This window comes from Crinia signifera, chromosome 8 (genome assembly GCF_055691185.1).
Source record: "Crinia signifera chromosome 8, ASM5569118v1, whole genome shotgun sequence".
Lineage (NCBI taxonomy): Eukaryota > Metazoa > Chordata > Amphibia > Anura > Myobatrachidae > Crinia > Crinia signifera.
Genome location: NC_139224.1, coordinates 72,943,937 through 72,970,817, shown reverse-complemented (window position 1 = coordinate 72,970,817; position 26,881 = coordinate 72,943,937). Strand labels below are relative to the sequence as shown.

The window sequence follows — 26,881 nt, the reverse complement described above, 5'->3', positions numbered from 1 at the left end:
TTCTTTCTCTTATTCCCATCTCCTTATATCTGATGGACGTATATAGGCACAGTACATAGTACATACTAGGGATGTGCACCAGCCACTTTTCGGGTTTTGGGTTCTGATTACCTCGAGGTTTTGGGTTCTAATGGGTTTTGGGCAAAACACCTCCTAAGTGTTTTGTGTTTGGATTTTTGGGGTTTTGGGTTCTGATTTTTTTGTTAAAAAAAGCATAAAAACTTCTAAAATCGCATAATTTGGGTTTTTTTTTTTTTTTTTTTTGCTCCTATGCTATATTAACCTCAAAACCATTAATTTCCACTCATTTCCAGTCTATTCTGAACACCTGACACCTCACAATATTGTTTTTAGGGCAAAAGGTTGCACAATTGTGTGGCACAACACGTGGCTCATGTAAGAGTGGCACTGCAGCGGTAGATACGGCAGTACTAGGCACCAGAATGGTAGATACAGCAGTACTAGGCACCAGACAGGTAGATAAGACAGTACTAGGCACGAGACAGGTAGATACATCAGCAATACTAGTATGTGCACCAGCAGAATTTATAATAATTAATTTTATTATTAAGTACTGCTTGGCACCAGCAGCATGGAATTATTTTTTACAGTGCCACGCAGCACAAGTATTATTTTTTAATTAAATTAGATATAGCAGCCTAGTATGTACTAGGTAGGTACACTTAGGCAGTAACACTGCCAGTGGCAACAGTGGACTGAGTAAATAATACTGGGAACCTCTATTCACAGTATTCAGTGCAGGCAGCACCAGTGGACTATATATACTTCAATTAATTAAGTATTAATAATATAGCAGCCTAGTACGTAGAGAAAATAAACTACTATGTAGGTAGGCAGTAGCACTGCCAGTGGTCAACACAAAAGGTAGTTACACACCACCAGTAGCTTTATGCAGTGCACCAGCAGAATTTATAATAATTCATTTTATTATTAGGTACTGCTTGGCAGTGGCACTCAGTGGCACACATCAGTGCACCAGCAGCATGGAAGTATTTTTTTATTATTAAATTATATATAGCAGCCTAGTATGTACTAGGTAGGTACACTAGGTAGGCAGTAGCACTGCCAGTGGCAACAGTGGACTAAGTAACTAAATAATACTGGCAGATTCAGTGCAGGCAGCACCAGTGGACTATATATATAATATAATTAATTATTTATATAATATATTTTACAGCACCAGAGGTAGGCCCCAGCACAGAGGAGACAGTAGTACTACAAGTACACAGTTAGACTGTCCTCCTTGCTAGGGAGATCCCACCCTAACCAGAGAGGAGAACAGAGTATACAGCAGCACTGAGGGAGACAGCCCCAGAGAATAAAATAATTACAGCACAGCACACCAGAGGTAGACCGCACAGAGGATACAGCAGTACTACAAGTACACAGTTAGACTACACAGCAGCACTGAGAGACAGCCCCAGCGAATAAAAAATATTGCGTTCAAGGTCAAGCTCAAGCTCAAGTTTAAGCCCAAGCAGCAGCACCAACAAACTGTATCCCAACCCACTACTAGACTGGAGTGAAGATGGCGGGCGCAGCAGCCGCTATTTAAAGCCTCGTGAAATCCGGCGCGGGAGATGACGTTCTGACCACGCGGACGGACCCGAGTCAGGCGGGAATCTTCGAGCGCTGCTCGGAACCGGGCTCGGAATGATGATGTCGTGGGGGCTCGGATCTCTGGAATCCGAGTCTGCACATCTCTAGTACATACTACACTGTTAGTACACAGGCTGCGGGCTTGATCCGAATGCTGATACAAGCTCAATTGGCTACACGCAGCGCAGACAGGAGGACCTGGTATCATGGGAACAGCTTGTGGGACACCCGGCGGAAGTCGGACGTCCGATAGCATTCCACATACCGGAAGTCCATGTCTGGTGCATGCGCCAGACACAATTGGACGCCGTTGTGGGGTGGCTTACGGGACGGGGTGGCTTACTAGTAGGTATCTGGCATCAGTAGCAGATAAACCTCAGAACTGGTGGCACTATTTGACCTATTTTTGACCGTGACTTTGATTAGATTCTCCTTGAAAAAGATACTCTGAGTGGGATCGAAATGTCGGAGGAGGTATTCTTTTGGTCTTTTTTTGAAAGCATCACTTGGTATGTTTTTTCGCTTGTCTACTTTTTTGATTAAATACAAAAAGTTTTTTTATTAATTGGCGAGTGCTCCTTGATTCCCCCTACTCAGGGAATTTGGTTTGTGTATACTTGGCACACTACGGTGTGACCTTGGGGCACCCCACAAAAATTGTCTCCAGGTGTGTGCGAGTGCAGGTACCAATACCTTTATTGGTATACACACAATATATACCACATGAAAAGCCTGCATTTGTCCCTCTGCACCTTACTCTGTAGGAAACCTCACAGTCCCAGTGCTGCCTCTGATTAAAAACCCTCCCATGACTAGGCTGCTGCTGCTATTCACCATGGGCTTGAGAAACATGTAATGAGCTCCACCAATCAGAGCTCAGCACAAACATCTAAGCCCCTGCCCTCTGGTGCAAAGTGTCATGGGACTTAGTCAACTCCCAGTAATGCACTGCACACTTGTGCAATCAGTTTTTCCTTGGCTCCCGATGCTCAGCACCATTAATCATTGTCACATTGGCAGATAGGTGAACTACACTACCCCACTCCCATGCACAAAACCTTAAGCTAAAAAAAAAATGTTATGTGGAGGAGATCGAACGTCAGCTGGCAGATCATACAGTATATGAACAGCTATCATCTGACCCCACAATATGTTACAAGAAGGAACTGGACGACCTTCTACAACAAGCCGTTGAAGACGGGCTTATGTCTAACAAGCTCAAGGGAGCACTGACACAGGATCACCCTACAGTGTGTATGCCCAAAATCCATAAGAGTTTGGACAAACCCCCCGGATGCCCCATCATCAGTGCCCGAGATCCATATATGAACCAGTTTCACGCCTTCTGGATAGCATCGTACAACCTTTGATTACAGCACAAAAGAACAATATAAAAGACACCACTACCTTCTTAAAAATTCTGGCCAGCTTCCAACAGGTACCTAAAGGTATATTACTGGTGACAATGGATGTCACCAGTTTATACATGTGCATCCCACAGGAAGAGGGATTGGAAATCATGATAGACTTTTTAATTAGCAACAGGATGGCATCCTTTGATGTCACTTTATTCATGAAACTTATGCGCCTCACTCTAACAAAAAATTACTTCTCATTCAACGGAAGGTTCTACAGACAACTATCTGGATGCGCCATGGGGAGCTGTGCATCCCCGTCTTTTTCAAACATCTTTATGTTTGAGGCCGAATACAAGCTGTTCTTCCATCAAAATCAAGCTGCTGATAAAATTCTACTGTTAATAAGATATATAGATGACCTGTTCATGCTGTGGCAGGGCAGTGAACAGGATCTATTATCGCTGGTGGAACAAATCAACTCCAGACCTACAAATATTAAGCTGACAGTACAAAGCTCAGAGACATCTATAAACTATCTGCATGTGATGGTGAGAATTAATGAAGGAAGACTTGACACTACGTTATACGTAAAACTGACGGATAAAAACACGATCCTGAAAGCTAACAGTTTCCATCCTATGGCTCTTAAAAAATCATTACCAAAGTCACAAATGATAAGAGCAGGGAGAATTGTAAGCCAGAAGGAAGAATTGCCAAAAGTTTTGGAAGATTTTGTGTCCAAATTTGAACAAAGAGGATATGATAGACGTCTTCTGAGAGAACAAACGGACCAAGTCCTAAGGATGGATAGAGGGTCCTTACTAACAATGAAGAACCAGAAACAACAAAAAGAAGATATCATCACTTTGATTACAAAGCTGAACACCAGTAGTGCAGTACTATCGAGGGCCAATAGGCTTAAGGCCCATTGTGAAGACTGATAAGAGCCTTCCTGGATTGAACAATAAAAGACAGATGCTTTGTTTCCAAAAAGGACTGAGCATAAAAGACATTATTGTTCACAGTGACGTTACTGGATTCACTAAAGACACTGAGCAAAGAACAAACGGTACTTATGTAATATCTGGGCTCCCGTTTTTCTTATGAGACCGCGTCCGCTCGCCACGCTTCGGGCATGGTGGCTCGCTGCGCTCGCCACACTATATAAAATCAACTCTATGCGTAGTTGGATAGTAGGGGTATGAAAAAATGGGGTGCATTTAACATGGGAGCCCAGATAATACATAAGTACCGAACAAACTTCCTAACAAGAAGACCGGGATGTTATAAATGCCCCAAGTGTACAACGTGCCGATATATGCTTACGGGCCCCAGTGATGAAAGATCATTTCCAATCAAATATGTATTGGATTGCAAATCAAATTACATAGTGTACGTGATCCAGTGCCCCTGTGCCAAGATTTATGTAGGAAAGACTATAAGATCTATGAGAGAACGCATGGCAATGCACAGATCTTCTATAAAAGCGGCCCTAGAGGGCAAAGAAAATGAGCAGCCAGTCGCAAAACATTTCGCAGACAAACAACACAAGTTGACAGATCTGAGACACACTGCCATAGATCATGTGCCTGAGTCCATACGAAGAGGGGACAGGGGAATAAAATTACTGGACCTTGAGACGCGATGGATCCATCGCTAAAGTGCCATGAAACCACATGGCCTTAATGAACGTTTATTCTTGGGGACATGATCTTGAGTTTACAAATGACTCACATACTGGATAATAGAAGAGTTGCTTACAACGAGCGGGAAGTCTGTTTTTGTGTGATACAAGCCCTTTTGACGTTTCTCTCCTTAACCTCAGTTGGTCGCATCATCATAATTAGCAATACATGCAAATTAGATAGGAGAATGCAAACAATAGTGATATAGTTACCACAGCCACCATAGCTATAGTATATCAGCTGCATGTCTCGACCCTGCTTTCAGGTATTACAGCTGAGTTCAGCACACAACAAGATGATACACCAGCAATCTGGTTTGTTGAAGTACCAACAAGGTGCTGGTGACAGTTATGTCGGATAGGAGAGAGATGCATATTCGAGGTGGAGTAGTATAGAGACATTTATATATATATATATATATATGTTTTATTGTAATATGTCTCATAATATATATGGAATGTTATTACTGTACACAATGCCTTACACCAGTTATATAATATACAACACTTTTATTTTTTAGTTTAGTTTTGCACACAGTTGTTATTTTGACACAGGCATCGCTTCACTGTTTTATCCATATATGTTTTGTCACATTTTGTATTTAAGCACTGTTCTTGTGTCCAGTACTCCACCAAGGTCCCTGGATTCCCTCGGTCTAACAGGACGCCGATGGCTAAGCAAGTTCAGATGGGTTGCTGAGACAACAGAGTGCTTGCGTTCCAAGGGAGCGCCGAATGACACACTCCAGTGACCGCATCCGGCAGAGAGGAGCTTACGGATTCCGGCATTTGGCGTCCCGGCAGACGGGGAGGAAGGGGATCGGGTGGCGGGAGAGACACCTTATTTAGGTAAGAACATTTTGTTTATTCTTGTCTTCAATGTATCCTTGAAAACAGGGTGTTCAAGCCTCGAAACGTCGGACACCAGCATTTTTCAATAAATGCCTTTCTTTGATTGAATACAAGTCCTCCGAGTCCCGCTAAATGTTATATCTCCAAGTGACATTTATGTTTTCCGGGAGGCACAGGGGCCATTGCTGAATTGGGAGAGTATATGTTAGAATGAAACAAAAGAGGAGCGCTCCATAGTGTAAAAGCAATGATTTAATATAGCATAAAACCTTAGCTCCAGCAGTGGGCTAGTTACACATGCAGTGCCAGATTAAGGTCTAAATGGGCCTGGAGCTGAACATTTTCAAGGGCCTATTATGCACAATAATAGGGGTTGTGGCCAGCACCTAATAATGTGGGGGGTGTGACCAGTGTTCTGGTTGGGTGGTCTGCTCATGGGTGTGTCTCTATTTGTGTAAATAGTTTCAAATAATTATATATGCCTGGAAAAGGCAGGGGGCTGGCATAGGAAAAATGCAGGGAGATATATTGGCGGGTGTCCTCCAAAGGTGCACCCGCAGGATGCCGATGTCCTAAGATACTTGCGGGGTGAGGCGGAACTCCAGTCAGAAAAAAATACTGAAAGCCGAAAGTTGGTAGACAACATTTCAGCACCTTTTATGTGGTCACCTAAGTTTACCACACCATATACCCCTTATACAAATCATGCAACACAATAGTAACCCCCTTACACTGTGCTTGCCTCTTACACATTATGCCACATGGAATTAGACAAAATTCACACCGAAATTCACACTATAGCACACAGATTGACAAAAAATTCACGTTATGCCACACAAAAATAAAGCAAAATTCACATTTTGCCATATGGATTGAGCCAAAATACACATTATACCAAACAGATTGAGCAATAATGCACAATTTGCTTCATAAACAGGGGCATTGGCGCGCATTAAAAATTTACACCATAATACCCATTACATGTTAAGCTACACACCATAATGTCTATTACTTATTATGCCAAACACCATAATGCCTATCAAAAATTATGCTACATAAGTGCTGCTTAACTACATGCTCATTGCCAGGGGTTCCATGCTCATTGCCAGGCTTTCCATGCTCATTGCCATGTGGGATTACATGTTCATTGTCAGGGGTTCCATGTTAGTTGACATGTGGGATTACATGCTCAGTGCCAAGGGGAATACATGCTCACGGTAACTGGGGGACAGCCGCCACTGGGCAGAAATGACAGCCAGTGACAACTGGGCAGAGAGCAGCGGGCTGCCTGGCTGTATTCAGAGCACTGCAGGTCCCAGCTATATGAAATAATATCCCTTTCACACCAGAAAATGCAGGTACTTACCCGGCAATATAGTCCCAGGATCATGCAGGGACATTCCCAGGCTGGCCCCTTTTACACCAACCTAGTCCCTGCATTTTCTGGTGTGAGGGGGAGAGAAACACCCCCCCACCCTTTAAACAACCAGCTATATCTGCAGAACCTACTGACCCATTTACATGTGGGCTTCGAATGTTTTTGGTCCAGTGAAACTGGGCCGTTTGGTTCCAGAGAAATCTGTCCTCAAACAACATGAACAGCCATGAAATGACATTTTAGAAATGGAAAAAAAAAATCGGATTACTTGCAATATCTCTAGAATCAATGAACCCATATGGACCAGCCTGGTATCAGATTGATGGCCCAACGATTTGGGTTCAACTCAGTCGAGCTTCTGTAATGCCGGAGGGGGAACTGGCAGCCGTTGGAACCGGGTGTGGGTCGGAATTACCGGGTCCCATGTTATCCTATGGGGAAAACGTTCCACATTTGCCTGGTGGTATCTCCGGTTCCCGGGGGGCTAGCGAAGCGGGTTAAGGCTCGTTGGAAAGCCCTGGCCCTCAGCTACTATTTGGAGAGTGGGCCTGGAGCTGTAGCTCCATCAGGCCCATTGTTAATCCGGCCCTGACCACATGATGTAAATACATAAGCCAGGCAAGCCTCCTACCACCATCCAGGGCACTGCAGACCAGGGACCCTCGCCGTACACTCCGGGGAGGACATGGCGCACTGAGGACTCTGCCAGCCCACTGCTGTGTTTTAAACGGTACAAGTACTGACTGACTGTACCGGAGCTAAGGTTTTATGCTATATTAAAATCATTGGTTTTGCACTATGGAGCGATCCTCTTTTGTTTTATTCTAACAGATATTCACCTGTTCCCGTGAGTCCTGGGAATTACTTTGGAGTGAGCTGCAGTCTAAATTTGGGACTTTAGTGTATCTGCACAGGTTTCAACACCGGGGCCAAATGTAATAGGGTGAGAGTTTCAGAAAGTGAGAGATTTTGGGAGAGTTTTCCCATGTTTTTTAAAGCAGCAATCAATTACATGGCAAAATCAACCTGGTTTTGCAGTGTAATTGATTGCTGCTTTAAAAAAAGGGGAAAACTCTCCCAAAATCTCTCACTTTCTGAAACTCTCACCCTATTACATTTGGCCCCCTATGTGCCAGCTGGTCTATTGACTGCAAATTAGCGCTGATTTGATTCACCTACACCCTGTGTCTCTACATATATATATATATATATATATATATATATATATATATATATATATATATATATATATATATATATATATATAATTTTTGGGTACTTGTTTCCTAGAACGGCCACAACGATTTGGATCTCGGGCATCGCAGGTAAAAAAATTGCGTCGGTCGCATCGCATGCGGGCTAAAAAATCGCATGCGATGCGACCGACGCGATGCCCGCGATTTCCCATAGGGAACAATGTAAAATGCCTCAATTTACCCAAATCAACATAGGGAACAATGTTAAATGGGCCAGAGACCCCAAAAAAAAACCCTGAACAGTGAAATGGCCCCCCAAAAATAGTTAACGCCACCCCACGATCAACGTGAACCCGAAGCGTGGCGAGCGCAGCGAGCCCGCGCGGGGCGGCGGTAGGCGTCCTCCGACCTTTTCATACCCCCACTATCCATGTCGGCTAGGAGTTGAGAATAGATAGTGTGGCGAGGGCAGCGAGCCACCGAGCCCGAAGCGTGGCGAGCGCAGCGTGCCCCGCGAGGGGACGCGGATACCTTCACAGGTAAACGCGTCCTTTTGCGGGCTTCACAGGTATCCGCTGCGCTCGCCACGTTTCGGGCTCGGTGGCTCGCTGCGCTCGCCACACTATCTATTCTCAACTCCACGCCGACGTGGATAGTGGGGGTATGAAAAGGTACCAATTTTTTTTTCTATCAATCTCTGTGGATGGAATGTTGTGTCCAGCACTGTACACCCGCCACCCATTACGTCGATACTAATAACATATGTGATTAGTAATGCAAAGCACAGCTATCCCTCTGCAAGGGGGGGGTGACACCATGAGTCACTACACTGGGTGACACCAACCGTAGTGACGCCTCTGAGTAATGTGTTAATAAAACACTAACTTTGGCCATCTTTAGAAATATATGCCTGTATAGGATATACAGTAGCTTGTGGTAATTTGAATGATTAAATTAATAAAAATAATAAGAAGAATATTATGTTTATATAATTAGCTGCATTTTAGAAAATATACATTTCTGCACAATACAGTGAAATGTAGTAGCCTGCAATCATTTAGAATTGTTGGTGTATCACCACCTTTTATTGCAAACATCTTTTCTTGACTTCATGATCCTGCCATTGATGTATATCAGTCAGGGCCACATTAACAATGGGGCAAATGCAGCTGCAGCTCCAAGCCTCCACATAAAAATAGGTCTATCATCCTGGCAGCATGATGATCATCAAATAGACACCAGACAGACACCAGACCTTAAAATAAGTATTAGAATGACATTCCTATTTTACACATTTATGCAATTTTAGGAATTCTATATAATTAAAGAGACATTGGGGCTTACAGTGTTGAATTCTACAATTCTTACATGGCATTGGCTTCACCTCCACTTATGATAATAGGCCTTTGAACATTTTCAAGGGCCTATTGTAAGGTTAGGGTCTATGTTTTCATTGGTTTTTATAATACAATTATAAATAACTGATTGAAATGTATTTTAATGTCTAGTAAAGCAGAAAATAAACCAACACAATATTATTTGCAATTGATTGTACTTACCTGGGTTGACTTGGGATTCCACATAGTTTAAGATTTGCAGAAATATTAAGATAATGGTCATTTGATTGTCTGCTGCCATCTTTCTATAAGTAATGTCACCATAACCTAAAGAAACAAAACAGTTATTTTTTTAATACAGTAAAAAAAAAAAAATATCACACACAGGTAACAACATAACACATATACCTATGCATGCAGAATAACCATCACGCACACACATATAACAACATAATACATCTACTTATGATTGCTACTTATGCTTGCCAATGGGGATTACATGCTCTTTGCCAAGGGGGAGTACTGTACATACTCATTGACAAGAAGGACTGAAATGCTTGTTGCCAATTGGGGAGTGAAATGCGGCTGATTGGTGACAGCCGGGCAGAGAACAGTGTGCTGGCCAGCTCCATTCAGATTTAGAGCAGGTCTTTAATGAAATCTTCTGCTGGCTCACAAGCCAATCAGAGCACTCTGTCCAGCAGCCAGTCAGGAGTGGCAGTGGTGGCTCCTAATTGGCTGCCGGACCACGAGATTCATTTGACTCGCAATGCAGCGCTAAATGTCAAAATAGCCGCAACGCACACCTGTCCTGATCTGAGTCTGACAACTGGAGAATGCATCGCTCTCTGCCCGACTGTCAACACTTTCTCGGAGGAAGATCCGACCAGTCCTCCACTCCTCCAGAGGTTGGCAATAAGATAGGCGGTATGTCTCATGGGTGATCCGTGAACCTCGGACCACCCCTTAGATTCACCTATGGTTATAATGGAAATCCTAAAGTATAGATTTTGCCAGTGAAATGATCTAACTTTGTTTAATGTACATTGATGTGTATTCATTTCAAAATATGTTGCAGTGAAGGTCTTAAAAGTGGGTCAGCATTCACAGGTTAAATCTGCGTGTCTCACTCCCAGTGGGCCAACCTATAGATTGTAACCTTGCGAACAGGGCCCTCCAACCATTTTGACTGTCTATAATTACCAGTTTGTTTTATCCCTATTTCCTTTGATTCCCACAGCTAGCTGCAAAGGGAGGGCTGGCCTTATCTGTATTTGGGATTAGCAATATGGACTCGGATCACCTCAGCTCCACCCAACTATACTCATACCTCTTGATTTTTTGGGACTGTTAAGGGGCATACACAAGTAGAGATCTGGGCTAATCAATTTTGATAATCAATTTTGCTGGAGTCAAGATCTCCCATGGAGAGCACATACACATGCAGAGATTTTGCTTAAGCAAAAAAAAAGTCAGGGTAGTGGATCAGAATGAGAGATTGCAATCAGTATCTCTCATTCTGTACACATAGAGAGATTTGCAGTCATTTGCTAAGCAATCTGCCTAGATTTTGACTGCATGCACTGACTTAGTTAGCAAGAGATATGTAATCTCTTGGAGCATACACGTGGAGAGTTCTGTGCTTACTTTCTAAGCAATCTAGTCAGATTGCTTACAAAATAGCATAAATTTGCTCCGTGTGTATTATCCTTTCCGAACTAATGCAGGGGTGGACAATAAGCAGCCCTACAGCTGTTGATGAACTACACATCCCAGCATGCCTTGCATCAGTCTAAGCATGGCCAAATAGCAAAACTAAGACAAGGCATGCTGGGATGTGTAGTTCATCAACAGCTGGAGGGCCACTTATTGCCTACAATCCCTGTACCTCTGTGGAGTTAATATGATGTACTGACATTCTAACATTGGCAACTCACAAACGATGGTGCTTTTTCAGCTCTGAGAATTAGGGGAGCTGTCAGCTAATTTAACGTTGAATTGATCAATCTGACCGGCACCTAATGTATGACTATTTTAGTCCACATATCTTATTGTTATTGCTTCCTCATGATGGGAATTACAATTATCTCATACAGTATATCAATGACTCAGAAACAATCTGACAGTAAGGTAGCTCTAGATGGACAGGGATCATAAGGAGGGGAAGGCAGTGTGCTTTGCCCCTCCTGTAACCTCACTCCCACCCCCAACCGAAATAATGCTCAGACACAGTATGTGGGATTGAATCATTGGCCACAGTTCATTTACCAAACCTTAATTAAATTTGCAAGGTAGGGACAGAGAACAGTGGGCAAGGCAAGCAACCTGTCAATAACCTTCATTGACTTAAACCGCGGGGCGTGCCCCCCGCCTGCGCTGTAGGCCCTTGGCTATGCCCCTTACCTGTGAGCCAGCCCCCGCCGATCACCCGTTGCCTAGCGCGCAGCCGGCTGGCCCGCCGTTGACAGCTAGAGCCTGGCGTGTGGCCCAACCGAGGGTGAATCTGCAAACATCAGCTGGCTGCTCCTGTCCCGATGCCTTGCGCACTGCTTCTTCCCACCACTGAGGCCCCTATACCTGCCCAGGGGCTGAAACTCCCCCACCCTGCCGCTTCCACTTAGCTTAGACCTCTGGCGCCTTTGCCGCGCATTGCAAACAGGACTCTATCGCCCGGCGACAGGTGCACCCCGTTGCCCCACGTATAAGACCGGCACCTTCTGACTGCTATCCGTGCATTGTATGACGCTCCCCCCACGCATTTTCCTCTCCCACTGGTGCTCCCTTTCGCGCCCCTTCACAGGCCAACCTGGGAATGATACTGGACCGTATAATGCGCAACTCTGGCCCTCACTCTTTTGTCCATGCCAGGTTGTCCCTCACCGCTCCATTAAAATCAAGGGACCTTATCCTCCTGAGGTCGTTGCCACCAGGGTGTCTTAACAAACACCCCAGTGCAGTCTGTTGCTCGTTCTTCGCAATACAGAGCCTCCTTGAGCCACCTGCCACCTCCTCCCTATCTGTCCGAACCAAAATATTTGCCCAACCTATCTTGGCATCCTGAGCTGCTGACCATATGGTCTACTTGCGGCCCTGGCCCCCGCTCAATGCATGCAGGAACAGGAATGGCCACCGCTCCATATGCTCCTCTCCTCTTTGGGCCCTGTGGACTAAGGGGGGGGCTATGTAATGCTTGTGCTGCACTGTTGATGACCGGCCTCATATATAGCTTGCCTGAGTTGCATGCTAAACCTCACGGCTTGCCAGTAGCTGACCGACACACAAATCTTAGAGATTGCTGCCAACTGGCACTTGTCATGGGGAGCCCTTGCTATGCATCAGAATTGCTCCCCACCTGCCGGCCTGACTTCCAGGTAGTCAAGGACGGTTGCCACCGGCATGCTGAGGCCTTGTTGTGCCTAGCCAGCTGCACCGAGCTTCCTCTACCCTCCTGATCCTTCTTGGGTCTATGCACTTTGCACTGGCTCTGGCTGCTGGTTACCGCCACATTTTTCGTGTTGCCGCCGCCCTCTGCGGAGAGCTTAGCTCTCGCTATGGGCTCGCTAACCCGACATGCCCCGCTACAGGCCCTTGTGCATGTTGGTTGAAGTGTTGCTTCGCCCTGATCTCTGCCTACCACGGGGATGCGACCTAGCCGGATCCTCAACCTTTCTAGAATGAATGGCTGCCTTTAGTCAGGCCTTTTTGCCTCTGCCCTTGTCTGGCGCCTTATTATTGCTTGCACCATAAAGACTTTGCCTTGTCTTATCTCCTGCTAGATTCCCGACAAACCTATGCCAGCCAGCATGGCGCTCCCCCTGGCCTTGGAAGCCTTCTTCCGCCTTAGAATAGTTAGGCAAGCCACCAGCCGCTGCCACACAGCTTAGCCCCCACAGCTGCCCGTCGCTTTTAACTTTACCCAGCTTCACTGGGTGGACTTGTATGCCCACCGTATTCTGTTGTGGCCTAAACTTAATATTGTTGTAGCGTCGGCATGCTGCGACCAACCTTCTAGGCAGCCTGGATGCCCGCTGTCTGTTCACCTCCTGAACAAGCGCCAGATTGCCCCCCCCCCCCCCAGACTGAATCAGGTTGTTGGCGAGCTTCTCTCCCCAAATTGTCGCTGCCACGACTATTGGGCATAGCTCCATGCCGCCAGGTTCCTCCCACTATGGTGGCCACCTCTGCGCACACTGCTCTTGCTCCGCAGCCTCTGGCCCCTGCGGCATCTATGAATAAATGTAATTGAAGCTTCCCAATAAGAACTGCCTCAGCATAACTTTCTTTGCCATAATGCCTCTACCCCAGTTTTCACTTTCTCAGTGGGGGGTTCACACCCCGCATGACCATGTCAATCTCTATGCCCCGATACGAGGGGACCGTTTTGCCCCCCCCCCCCTGTCTCTCTGGCATGACCGGCATGCTGTAGCTTGCGCCGCAAGTCACCGCATAGCGGTGACTTGGGCAGCCCCTGTCCCCCGGAACTCATCAGGAGGCATGCTATTGCCTTTGACCCTATGCGCTCCTGCCGACACCACAGCAAGAAGGAGCCGAACACTTCAATAACAAAACGCATGAGATTGCGCCATCCCTAGGCAAACAATTTTCTATGAAAAATTAGACGTTAAAGCTCCTTTCCATGAGACTAAAACTTTTCGAATGGCGGGGGAGCAACCTAAATGCTGACTTAATGTATAAATTTCACCCTCCATGCTCCCCGGCCCTGCGCTCTTATTGTCCTGACCGCCGAGTCAATATAGGACAGGTGCTGGATGAGCCTGAACTTCCCTGGTGTTCTCCTTGGGACCGAACCGGTGGGGTTAGGAAAGGCGCTGCCGTCCTACCCTATGCCATTTATCTGCTAATCTTTTTGTGCACCCCACCCCCTCCCCCGGCTGCTCCCTGATGGGCTTAAGCCTTATGAGCTGCCTCTGTGCACGATCTCCCGTGTGATCGGTCTTTGGGCTTTGAGTTCCTGGAGCTGGCTGAAGGTGTTTTCTCTGGCCTCATGTATCCGAAGACAATTTCCATGAGCCCAAAACCGAGCTTATTGGCTCCCTCCCTCTTGCGAAACCATGATCCTTCCTGAATCCACCAGACTGACTGCTTTGCCAGTGCCTGCTGCTGCGGATTTCCTTTATGGCTTATTACCCCCTTTGTCTGCTGCGGCCCTTAGCGCTGGAGACTAAGCATGCATGCTCTTTAAAAGGGGGACTGCATTTCCATTCTAGCTTACAAAGCCACGTAAGTGAACTTACACCTCAGCCAATGCTCAATTGATCAACCAACCTATCCCTACAAATGTCCCTTACTCATTGGCTGTTTAGCCAGCGCTGGTCAATGCCCTGCTACCGACCCAAAACAGTGCATCCTGCTGTGGTGCCCCCTTGCACCGTGTCTGCAGCCTTACCCTACTGTACTGAAACCACTTTTTACCTGATTGCTGTAGCCCCTGGGAACGCTCCCTTTTTTCTCATCCATTCTGCCTGCCGTTTTGCAAACGCTCTGCCCTGTGTTGACCATTTCCCGCTGCCCCACATGCACAAGGGCATGCCGATGGGCTTTTCCAGCCGAGCAATGTGGAAGCTGTTGCCGTGGCACAAGGGGGTGATTGTTGATTGTCCCTTCCCTGCGCCACTCCATGCAAGGGGATGCTGCACTGCCCTGACTCCCCCTGCCTCCCAACTTGGTCTCCTAGGAACTGCCATGATGCCCTTGGGAACATTACTTGTACTTATATCTCCCACCATGCATACCATATGGCCCTGCATCTGTGATACAGATTGCCCATCTGTGTGCCTGTTATCACTATGGGGGTGAGGGGGAACACAACCTCCCCCCTCCCCCCGACCCAGCAGAGCATCTGTGTGGCTGTTATCACCCTGGAGGGTCAGGGGAATGCCACCTCCCCCCTCCTCCCAGGCCCAGCAGAGCTACTTCCTGCCATAAAACCTAACTGGAATGGGGGTAGCTACTAACCTGCCCTCTGGCCGCATAACAAAGGAATTCCTTGGTCTCTCAGGAATGACTGAAAATTACCATTATGCCTCATTGCACGTGACAGCCCATTGCTGTTGCAAATCACTTTTACAGTGCCTACCTTATGCCACTCTTGCATGTCTTAAGTTCCTGCATTTTTAATATAGATAGCCCATGGCCGATGTCGATGGCAGGGCCGGTGCAAGGCACCGGAGCGCCCCAGGCATGTCGGGGTGGAGGCGCCCCGGTGTCTGCCGCCCGGGTACCTGTCCTGCGGCGTTGTAAAGCTGGCAGCGGGGGGTCCTTGCAGTCAATAAGTTATAACGAGCGCTATTCGCCAGGCTATGCGGAAGCGCTTCTGTTTTGGAAACACTGGCCGCATGGCGCACGCTGATTGGCTGAATCTCAGCCAATCAGCGTGCAGCCAGTGTTTCCAAAACAGAACCGCTTCCGCATAGCCCGGCGGATATCGCTCGTTATTAAATTCTTATTGACTGCAGGGACCCCCTGCTGCCGCCGCTGCCAGCTTTATATACGCACAGCGCCGCAGGACAGGTACCCGGGCGGCAAGGGAGGCGAAATACCGCCCTCCAGTGGTCGGCGCCCTAGATTTGCCTAGTGGTGGCGCCGGCCCTGGTCGATGGCCATCCCTACCCAGAGCCCTTCCTGCAATAAGACCATGGTCTCTCAAGAAGGAATGAAAACTATTATTACTGTATGTCTCCTTGCACATGACAAACCATTGCTAAAAACCCTAATTCCGGACTTTCCTTGCTAGGCATCCCTGTAAAATGACAGAAATAGTTGCTAATATCATGAAAAATTGCCTCTCGCTCCACACGTCTGTGGACCATGCTGTTGCTTGTGGTTCTCCCCATATTCAGCCTGATGGCTTTGCTTCCTATGCCGGTAGGAAAGCGTTGGCGCCTCTGACCGCCTTGTGTGCCTGTGGCCAGACCTCATCTCTCAGGCCCTCAATCAGGCCCACTCAGTCTTGGGGCACTGTAGTTAGCCCATGGCTAAAAAATTAGGCCCTCCTGGCCCGTGGATATATAGTTGGACCCTCCAGGCCCGTGCCCGTAGTAGGTCGGGCATTAGTCCCATGGCTGTATAACCCAAACATTTCATGCCTGAGGCCCCAGAAGGTTGGGCACTTGGCCCGTGGTTCTCAACCGGGCACCAAGCCCAAGGCTGTATTCGGCTGCTAAATAATATTTTATTTACATTTTCAATATCAAAAACATTAAACAAAGACAAATATATAAAGAATACTGTCATCCATGTCATCATATATTGACCAGTAATATCTTCAAACGGATGTAAATAATCCCCCCCCCCCCCCCACCAAAAATACAACCCCCTCCCCCCCAAAACATGGATACATGTTCCTTTTACATATATGTCGAGACATGGTAATTTCTCTTTAAATACAACATTATATAAACATTTAATCACATACATATAAAACACACACATAAGGGATACATAAAGAGTGCTAAAATACAATATTATTATCTTCACTGTTATTTATATCTTATCTGCTAAACCTCCCATTTTTCTTTACCCATTTAGCATCTCTTATCTTTCTAATTTGGGACTATTTACATTGGAAAAGAGACGTTTAAGGGGGGACATGCTCAACATGTACAAGTATATCAAGGGCCAATATAAGGAACTGTCACACACCCTCTTTTCTACTAGAAAGGAATCTAGGACACGAGGGCATGAGTATAGATTAGATGAAAAAATATTTAATTCAGCTAGTAGAAAGAATTTCTTTACGGTCAGAACAGTCAAACTCTGGAACTCTCTTCCCAGAGAGGTGGTAACGGCTGGCTCATTAAATGCGTTCAAGGCAAAGTTGGACAAACATTTACTGGAGAAAAACATCCATGGGTACAAATAAGAAATATAATTTGTCTGTAAAATACCAGAACCTACCAAATTAGCAATGGATATCTATACCAGGTTGAACTAGATGGACGCAAGTCTTTTTTCAGCCTTACCTACTATGATATGGGGTGGGAGAAGGGGGCATTGGGCTGAATGAAGGGGCCCTGATACATAACTTCCAGGGTGGTAGAGGATGTTTAATATGCAGAGGATAATTTTCTGGTGGGAGGACAGCTTGCTTGACTGCAGATATCTCCAGTTCCAGGAAATAGATTTCTTAGATTTTAATGGAATTAAAAACTAGATAATTCCACCTACCAATTCCACCTATTGGGGACTAGGGGATCAGAGTTCAGGAGGCAGAGCAATCTACCAATGAGGATATAAAACTACATACCAGGTATGTGGAGCTGGAGCAGTAGCCAGCTTCTGGAAGGCTGATATCTCTGGTTCTGGAAACAGTGTCCTTCAAAGGGGGAGAATCCCAGCTTTTGGAATATACCCTCATAAAAACTCTAAGACAGCCAGAACCAGAAATATCTGACTGGGAAGAGCAATTTAAATTTAAACTTTAAAATTCTTGTACCCATGGAAAGAGGAGACCCTCAGCTTTCAGCCTAGGGCCCTTAGACTCCTGGGGAGGTTTCTGGGTACTCAGATCCCCCCCTGCGTGCGCCACTGGCCTAGTATGTACTAGGTAGGTACACTTAGGCAGTAGCACTGCCAGTGGCAACAATGGACTGAGTAAATAATACTGGCAGATTCAGTGCAGGCAGCACCAGTGGACTATATATATATATATATATATATATATATATATATATATATATATATATAATATAATTAATTTTTTATATAATATATATATAATATTACAGCACAGCACCAGAGGTAGGCCCCAGCACAGATGAGACAGTAGTACTACTACAAGTACACAGTTAGACTGTCCTCCTTGCTAGGGAGATCCCACCCTAAGCAGAGATGAGAACAGAGTACACAGCAGCACTGAGGGAGACAGCCCCAGCGATAAAAATAATTGCAGCACAGCACAGCAGAGGTAGACCACACAGAGGAGACAGTAGTACTACAAGTACACAGTTAGACTGTCCTCCTTGCTAGGGTGATCCCACCCTAAGCAGAGAGGAGAATAGAGTACACAACAGCACTAAGAGAGACAGCCCCAGCGAATAAAATATTGCGTTCAAGGTCAAGCTCAAGCTCAAGTTTAAGCCCCAGCAGCAGCACCAACACACCCTCTCCCAACCCACTACTTGACTGGAGTGAATATGGCGGGCGCGGCAGCCGCTATTTAAAGCCTCGCAAAATCCGGCGCCGGGCAATGACGTTCTGCCCACGTGGACGGACCCGAGTCAGGCGGGAATCTCCAAGCGCTGCTCGGAACCGGGCTCGGAATCAGTGGCAAACGCAGGATTTTCAGAAGGGGGTTTCCAGAGGGGCGGAGCAAAGCACGGAGATGGACACTTAGGTGACCCAGTATATACCGGGTCAGTTAAAGTATTATAGATAGACCAAATGTATATAAATAATAATAATAAAAAAAATATATATATATATATATACATACAGTACATACATACAGGGGCGTCAACAGCAGTGTAGACCCCTGGGCATAGCAATGTATTGGGGCCCCTACCGATCCTCCAGCAGTAGGGGTGGGGGAAGCTTTGATGTCCCGCGGGTGGTAGGGGGTGTTATATAAACCGCTCAGCATGTAGGGCTCAGTAATTTCCACTAATTACCCCTTTACTGCACAGATGGTCGGAGATGGGGTGGGAGAAGGGGGCATTGGGCTGAATAAAGGGGCCCTGATACATAACTTCCAGGGTGGAAGAGGATGTTTAATACAGTGTAGTGGAGTGGGCTTATTATTCATAATTTTCTGGTGCGAGGACAGCTTGCTTGACTGCAGATATCTCCAGTTCCCGGAAATAGATTTCTTAAAATTTAATGAAATTAAAAACTAGAGAATCCCACCTACCAAATGGTATTGGGGACTAGGGGATCAGACTTCAGGAGGCAGAGCAATCCGCCAACGAGTATATAAAACTACATACCAGGTGTGTGGAGCTGGGGCAGTAACCAGCTGCTGGAAGGCTGATATCTCTGGTTCTGGGAACAGTAGAGACAAGCTACTATGGCCCTTTAAATGGAGAGAGTCCCAGCTTTTGGGATACGGTATACCCTCAGAAAAACTCTAAGTCAGACAGAACCTGAAATATCTGACTGGGAATAACAATTAACATGCTTGGATGGGGACCACTGCTTTGAAGTCAGATATCTCTGGTTCCCAAGGACCGATTTTTACAATTCTTGTATCCATGGAAAGAGGGGACCCTCAGCTTTCAGATGATGGCCATTAGACTCCTGGGGGGGTTTCTGGGTACTCAGAAACCCCCCCTGCGTGCGCTACTGGGAATGATGACGTCCGTGGGGGCTCGGATCTCTGGATTCCGAGTCTGCACATCTTTAACAATAACATAGTAATTAAGAAAAAGAAACATAGAAAAAAGACGTTAGTCCATCGAGTTTAACCTATATAACTTGCAACTACTGACTTGAGTAAGTCATATCTCTAGAATTCTCTTAGTGACCAAAAATGCATCCAGTTTTGATTGAAATACATTAACAGTAGTAGCTGTAATCACCCCCACCGACATGTACCAGTATTGAAAGTTGTAAGCAATAATTGTTTAGCACACAAAGTACTGTATTTGGGAGATAAAAAGTATTTAAAAAAAACATAACCTGATGCAGTAAAAAAAGGGGGAAGGGACCTGCTGTACAAACAACACTGGTAATTTTGAAACAAGGATGTGGAAAATTTTACGCTTGTCATCTGCTCTTTTAAACAAAAGTAACCGGAAAAATACAACTTCATTTCCCAGGATTTGATGCATATTTCTCTACATATTAATTTTCGTCATGTACTTTTTGGCAACATTTTTTAAAGTTTGTTCTCTATTTTTTCTGTATAAATTTCACAATTATTTATAAGAGCTACAGTGATATTTACAAAAACTTGTTGGGTTTACAAAATAAATGTAATCAATGGACTGAAAAATGAGTAACCCATATAAGGCCTGGGTAACACACATTGCGTTTTAACAGGTCCCTTCCAACTGGTCCTGTTTGGCAGAAAGAAGCCTGTGCATGTAGGTCTATGTGGTGTACACATTACCTGCTGAATAGCAACAGGATAGCAGGAGGACCGGATGACAGGTACAACACATACATTTCAATGTAGGTGTTTACACCGTCTGGTTTTACCGTAATCCCTGCTACCCGAATAGGAACAAAAGAAGAAACAGAGTGCATGACCCACTAGCCCCTCACAGCAGTACCTGGGATATTAGCCACATTCTACTTAAGTTCCCAGCAACAGTCTAAGCCAATGGCCTGTGGGGGGGAGAGAGGGCCCAGGCCAGGACACATACACCGTAAAGTTTCACAGAGTCTCCCAAAGGGGGCAGCAGGGTACAGGCCCCACACATAGGGTAATCCCCCTGGGCTCAATGGTTCAAAGCAGCTCTCCTCTGCAGACAACCAGTCATGGACCAATGGCAGCAGTCCGGCACATACGCCGTCCATCTGTACCACTGGTCATAGGGGTGACGGGGACAAGGAGGTGCAGGAGTCATGGGGATTTAGAGTTGTAGGGGTGACAGGGTATTGGAGAGGTTCAGAGGTGATATGGGAATGGAGAGATACTGGTGAGAAAGAGGACATAGAGGTGGAGGGGTGAATGGGACTGAGAGTTGCAGGTGTGACAGAGGAATGAGAAGTGCAGGGTTGACAGGGGGGCGGAGAGGTGGAGGGATTAAGAGGTGCAAGGGTGACGGGGACAGAGAAGTGCAGGGCAGGAGGGACAATCTAAATTCATATTACATTACCTAGAGTGTAATGCATTGTTACTGAACTTACTGGAGCATTCAGTAAAGAGTTTATTGGACATTAGAAGACACATACAGTAGGTGCACTATTCTATTAATGGCAAACAAAAGGGATTTACCCTGTTTTTTTTTCACCAAGTTTATTTTCTTCTTGATCACATCAATTACAAAGCATCCTCTCCCCCCCCCAAAAAAAATTTTTTTTTAAAAAACCACGTTCCGGAGAAAACACCATATTCACAATTGAAACCATGAAAATGGGTAATTTATCTGGGATTTTTTTCTCCCGCCAAAGTCAGTCACTTTGCACTAGGACAAGCTCATACTCTCTTTTACTAATCTAAAGTATATTAATAAACCACTCTAAGACATCATGACATAATTTTAACTAGATCGGAGCATCTTCACAGTTTTCGTCATTTTCACCAAAAAAGTGAAACTTCAGGCCTCTTGCCAGAACAGAAGATGTTGACTCAGATCAAAAAGCTTTTGCACGTTTCTTATTCAGGTCAAGTCACAACTTTCCCACACTAGCCGATTTTGAATTTCTCAATTTCAGTTTTTTCACTCCGCCCTAATATATATACATACAGGGGCGTCAACAGCAGTGTAGACCCCTGGGCATAGCAATGTATTGGGGCCTCTACCAATCCTCCAGCGGTAGGGGTGGGGGAAGTTTTGATGTCCTGCGGGTGGTAGGGCGTATTATATCAACCACTCAGCATGTAGGGCCTGGATCTGTAATTTCCACTAATTACAACTTTACTGCATAGATGGTGGGAGATGGGGTGGGAGAAGGGGGCATTGGGCTGAATGAAGGGGCCCTGATACATAACTTCCAGGGTGGTAGAGGATGTTTAATATGCAGAGGATAATTTTCTGGTGGGAGGACAGCTTGCTTGACTGCAGATATCTCCAGTTCCAGGAAATAGATTTCTTAGATTTTAATGGAATTAAAAACTAGATAATTCCACCTACCAATTCCACCTATTGGGGACTAGGGGATCAGAGTTCAGGAGGCAGAGCAATCTACCAATGAGGATATAAAACTACATACCAGGTGTGTGGAGCTGGAGCAGTAGCCAGCTTCTGGAAGGCTGATATCTGGGCTTATTATTCATAATTTTCTGGTGGGAGGACAGCTTGCTTGACTGCAGATATCTCCAGTTCCAGGAAATAGATTTCTTAGATTTTAATGGAATTAAAAACTAGATAATTCCACCTACCAATTCCACCTATTGGGGACTAGGGGATCAGAGTTCAGGAGGCAGAGCCAAGAGGATATAAAACTACATACCAGGTATGTGGAGCTGGAGCAGTACTTCACAAAACAATATTTCAAACAGTAAAGCGCACAAATAAAAGATTATGCAGCCGGAGTGTTGTAGACAGTGAGGTTGTCAACCACCACCACAGTAAACATATATCCAGGGAAAAAAGATCTACACAACCACCAGCGCTATCTCCTATCTCATAGACATAAAGTAAATAACTTTCCTATATTAGCAGTCCAGAGTTCCAAATACTCACACCAGGATAGTACCACGATCGGACAAAAGGAAAGAAAAAAATATGCAATTTGGTGCAGTATTTCTAAAAAGCTTTTGTGTTCTTTATTTTAAAGAGATACACTCACAAGAAATGGAAGAAATAAATCGCTCAATCACTCCCACAGTGGCAAATTCTGCTGGGCAATCCACTTTTCAGGGGTACACAGACCACTTCTGTAAATAATAGGAACTTCCACACCATACTCCCATACAGTTGGTTTGATGGAGGAGTTGGTTGGAGGACAAAAAGCAAACAATTGGTGCAGTAGTCCAAAAACTGACAGGATTTTTAATAAGAAAAAACACACACTTACAAACAAATGTGAAACAAAGGCATATAAGTCCAACAAGGTGGATATTTTTTAGAACAGAGTGACTTGCAACCATCTATACAGAAGTTTATTTTAGAAGGAATAAAATTGATTTTAACCAATAATTATTTTATATTCGATGGTATTTTTTATCTCCAAGTGGTGGGGACTGCCATGGGCACCAGGTTTGCTCCCAGCTAGGCCAACCTGTTCCTGGCCTATTGGGAAGAACATCATATATGGCAGGGGGGCTGGCTGGGGGCTGGCCTGGTGTCCTGGCAACGTTTTATAGACAATATTTTATTCGTATGGGATAGTGATGAAAAAGCACTCGACACTTTTTGTAATACATTGAATCTGAATGAGATGTCGATAAAGTCGACATTCTCATTGAGCAATGAAAAAGTTTCTTTTTTGGATCTTTTGATCTATATTAATGATGGTAAACTGGAAACGAAAACTTACAGAAAGGAAACTGATTCTAATAGTTTTATCGAAAGAACAAGTTTACATCATCAAAACTGGCTGGAGGGCATTCCCTTTAGTCAGTTTACTAGAATTAAAAGAAACTGTACATCAGCATCTGTATGTTCTGAGCAAATTGAAGAAGTCTCAGACAGACTACTGACCAAAGGATATAAACCAGAAACATTGCAAAAGGCCAAAAAGAGGATAGACACCATAGAAAGAGAAGATCTTTTAAAAGAAAAGAAAAAGGAATCATCTAATGATAAATTCCAGTGGGCTTTTATCTCTCAGTATAGCTCATGTTTTAGGGATATTGAAAGAATTTTTAAATTAAATTGGAAGATTTTAACTCGTGATCCTATTTTGGCAACTGTTTTACCCCCACATCCTAGTTTTATATATAAAAAGGCCCCTTCTTTGAAAAATAACTAGTACGCAGTAGTATAGAATGTGAAACCCGACAAAGTATACGTACTAAGGGGTTTCATCGGTGTGGTATGTGTCTGATGTGCAGGACGGTGAAGAGTACTACAAGTAAAATAACAAAATTTTGTGTCAATGGCAAGTTTTATCAAATTAATGAATTTATTACATGTAATTCTAGAAAAATCATTTATGCCATTGAGTGCTCTTGCCACCTCATCTATGTTGGAAAAACCAGTAGAAATCTTAAGGTGAGGTTGGCAGAGCACATATACAATATAAGGAAAGGTGTCGACACACATTCTGTGTCGGCACATTTTAAAGAAGCTCATGACAAAAAAGAATGTCATATTATAAATTTTTGGGGAATACAACAGATCCAACCTAAAAAAGAAGCAGAGACCTGGAAAAAGGTTATCGAAAACTGAGATGAGGTGGATCTTTGAGTTGAAATCGTTGATCCCCAAAGGGCTTAATAATGATTTTGAGCTTAAATGCTTTTTAACATAATTTATATGTCCTTGTTTTACTCTTCGCCGTACCTAAAATTATTCACTGCACTTGTCACTTTATTATCCCATGTTTTTATTGTATATGCTTTTATACTGTTTTTATCCGTATATTAATTGTAATATATGTTTCCTAGTTGACCTGGCTGCCTGTACAAAAATGCACTTTAAAACTCATCAGCTGCTATAAAGAAATCCAATTGTTATGGATACAAGATGTACGAAAACCCTGTGCTTTAATATAAAGGAGATGGCTGAAAAACCTCTCCGGACGCAGTGGAACGCAAAACAAGGAAGTAAACCGGCACTTTGGAACGCATTACGTCACTTCCGGAAGCGTAGCAGCGTCAGCTTCCGGTTTCTGAAAGCCGGAGCCTCCGTGTCTGCAGCTGTAATTAAAGCCTGCTAATGAGAGTGGGTATAAGTATAGGAGCTTGGTCTTAATCTAGCACACTTCTGAAGAAGGACCCTGTGTGGTCCGAAAACGCGTTTAGGTGTGCGGTGGTATTGGACTGTGCACTACTGAACGGAGACCCGGGACCTTGAGCCGGCACTTGGACCCCTGGACCTCCCCTGTTACATCGTGGGTGAGAAATCACCGTTCATGTGAGCGCAGCAGTATCCACCTTGTTGGACTTATATGCCTTTGTTTCACATTTGTTTGTAAGTGTGTTTTTTTCTTATTAAAAATCCTGTCAGTTTTTGGACTACTGCACCAATTGTTTGCTTTTTGTCCTCCAACCAACTCCTCCATCAAACCAACTGTATGGGAGTATGGTGTGGAAGTTCCTATTATTTACAGAAGTGGTCTGTGTACCCCTGAAAAGTGGATTGCCCAGCAGAATTTGCCACTGTGGGAGTGATTGAGCGATTTATTTCTTCCATTTCTTGTGAGTGTATCTCTTTAAAATAAAGAACACAAAAGCTTTTTAGAAATACTGCACCAAATTGCATATTTTTTTCTTTCCTTCTGTCCGATCGTGGTACCATCCTGGTGTGAGCGACAATTGAAGAGAGTATTTGGAACTCTGGACTGCTAATATAGGAAAGTTATTTACTTTATGTCTATGAGATAGGAGATAGCGCTGGTGGTTGTGTAGATCTTTTTTCCCTGGAGCTGGAGCAGAAGCCAGCTTCTGGAAGGCTGATATCTCTGGTTCTGGAAACAGTAGAGACAAGTTACCAGTGTCCTTCAAAGGGGGAGAATCCCAGCATTACCTAAGGCTTCTGGATTTCTAGGTGCATCCCAGGTTCCCGGCCATTCTTTATTCTACTACATTTTCCATACCCCACTTCTAAATTACCACTTTATCCACTGTGTGCATGTATGGGTGTGTGTATATATATATAGGGTATCCTGCTTGGAAGTGGTGATGGGTGTCCTACAGATTATGCAGTTTCATTGATGCATTTGGACCATGATAAGTAACCTTCCCACTTGTTTCAGAAAATGTTTTGATTCAGTATGTTGCCATGTGCTATATTTTTTACTTCTTTGCTTATAAAAGCTTTTTTCATATTTTCATAAATTGGTGTGCTGACCATTTTTTCACCTTGTGTGGGAATATACCTATGATATTACTTATATGATCAGGCACCCACCATTGGGAACAGAATTCTTTGTGTGCAGCTTCTCTACATGTATATATATATATATATATATATATATATATATATATATATATATATATATATATATATAGTCCATGTGTGGGGACAGCACTCCAATGGATAAGTAGATTACCATGCTCTGGTGCCCTCTAGGTCACCTGTGCAATGGATGCCACAATACAGTACAGATTTCAGCCGCACTCGGAGTCATAAATAAGGCAAATGACGCAAGATTCTGTGATCAAACGTTTTCGATGTATTATAACATCTTCATCAGGATGAAGATGTTATAATACATCGAAAACGTTTGATCACAGAATCTTGCGTCATTTACCTTGTTTATGACTCCGAGTGCCGCTGAAATCTGGACTATATATATACTTTCTTGGACTCCATCCTCCAGCCACTCATTAAACAAGAACCGAGTTTCTTATTGGACACAGGACATTTCCTTTCGAAATTCAAGCATCCCAGAGGAGAGTTGGCTCATAGGCAATGATGTCGTGAGCCTATATACTTTAATTCCCCACTCCTTTGAACTTGCAGCTGTTAGACGCTTCCTTATAAAGAAGCAAACATTCACAGAGGCATAAATTACCTGTATTATTGATCTGTTTGAATTGATTTTGACTAACAATTTTTTTCTATATGATGACAGGTTTTTTTTGCAGACACGGGGCTGCGCGATGGGATCATCCGCAGCTCCGTGTTATGCCAACATTGTCATGTTCACCATCGAGGATGAGCTCTTGGGGACGAAATCATGATGCAAAATACTGTAATGATGGGTCGCTACATAGATGA

The 26,881-nt window shown here is 44.5% G+C and overlaps 1 protein-coding gene and 1 long non-coding RNA gene across 2 annotated transcripts in view; one reads left to right on the top strand and one right to left on the bottom strand.

Moving 5' to 3' along the window:
- Nucleotides 1-26,881, bottom strand: part of DDR2 (discoidin domain receptor tyrosine kinase 2) — a 589,808-nt gene that overhangs the window by 477,011 nt on the left and 85,916 nt on the right. Inside the window, exon 2 of the mRNA XM_083156673.1 lies at nucleotides 9,648-9,752. Coding sequence (XP_083012799.1) covers nucleotides 9,648-9,726 — 79 coding nt within the window. The 5' untranslated portion in view covers nucleotides 9,727-9,752. The remainder of the gene's footprint in view (nucleotides 1-9,647; nucleotides 9,753-26,881) is intronic.
- LOC146026217 (uncharacterized) overlaps nucleotides 1-26,881 on the top strand; it is a 36,021-nt gene that overhangs the window by 4,343 nt on the left and 4,797 nt on the right. The window contains exon 3 of the long non-coding RNA XR_014454390.1: nucleotides 5,288-5,511. This is a non-coding gene — a long non-coding RNA (uncharacterized LOC146026217). The remainder of the gene's footprint in view (nucleotides 1-5,287; nucleotides 5,512-26,881) is intronic.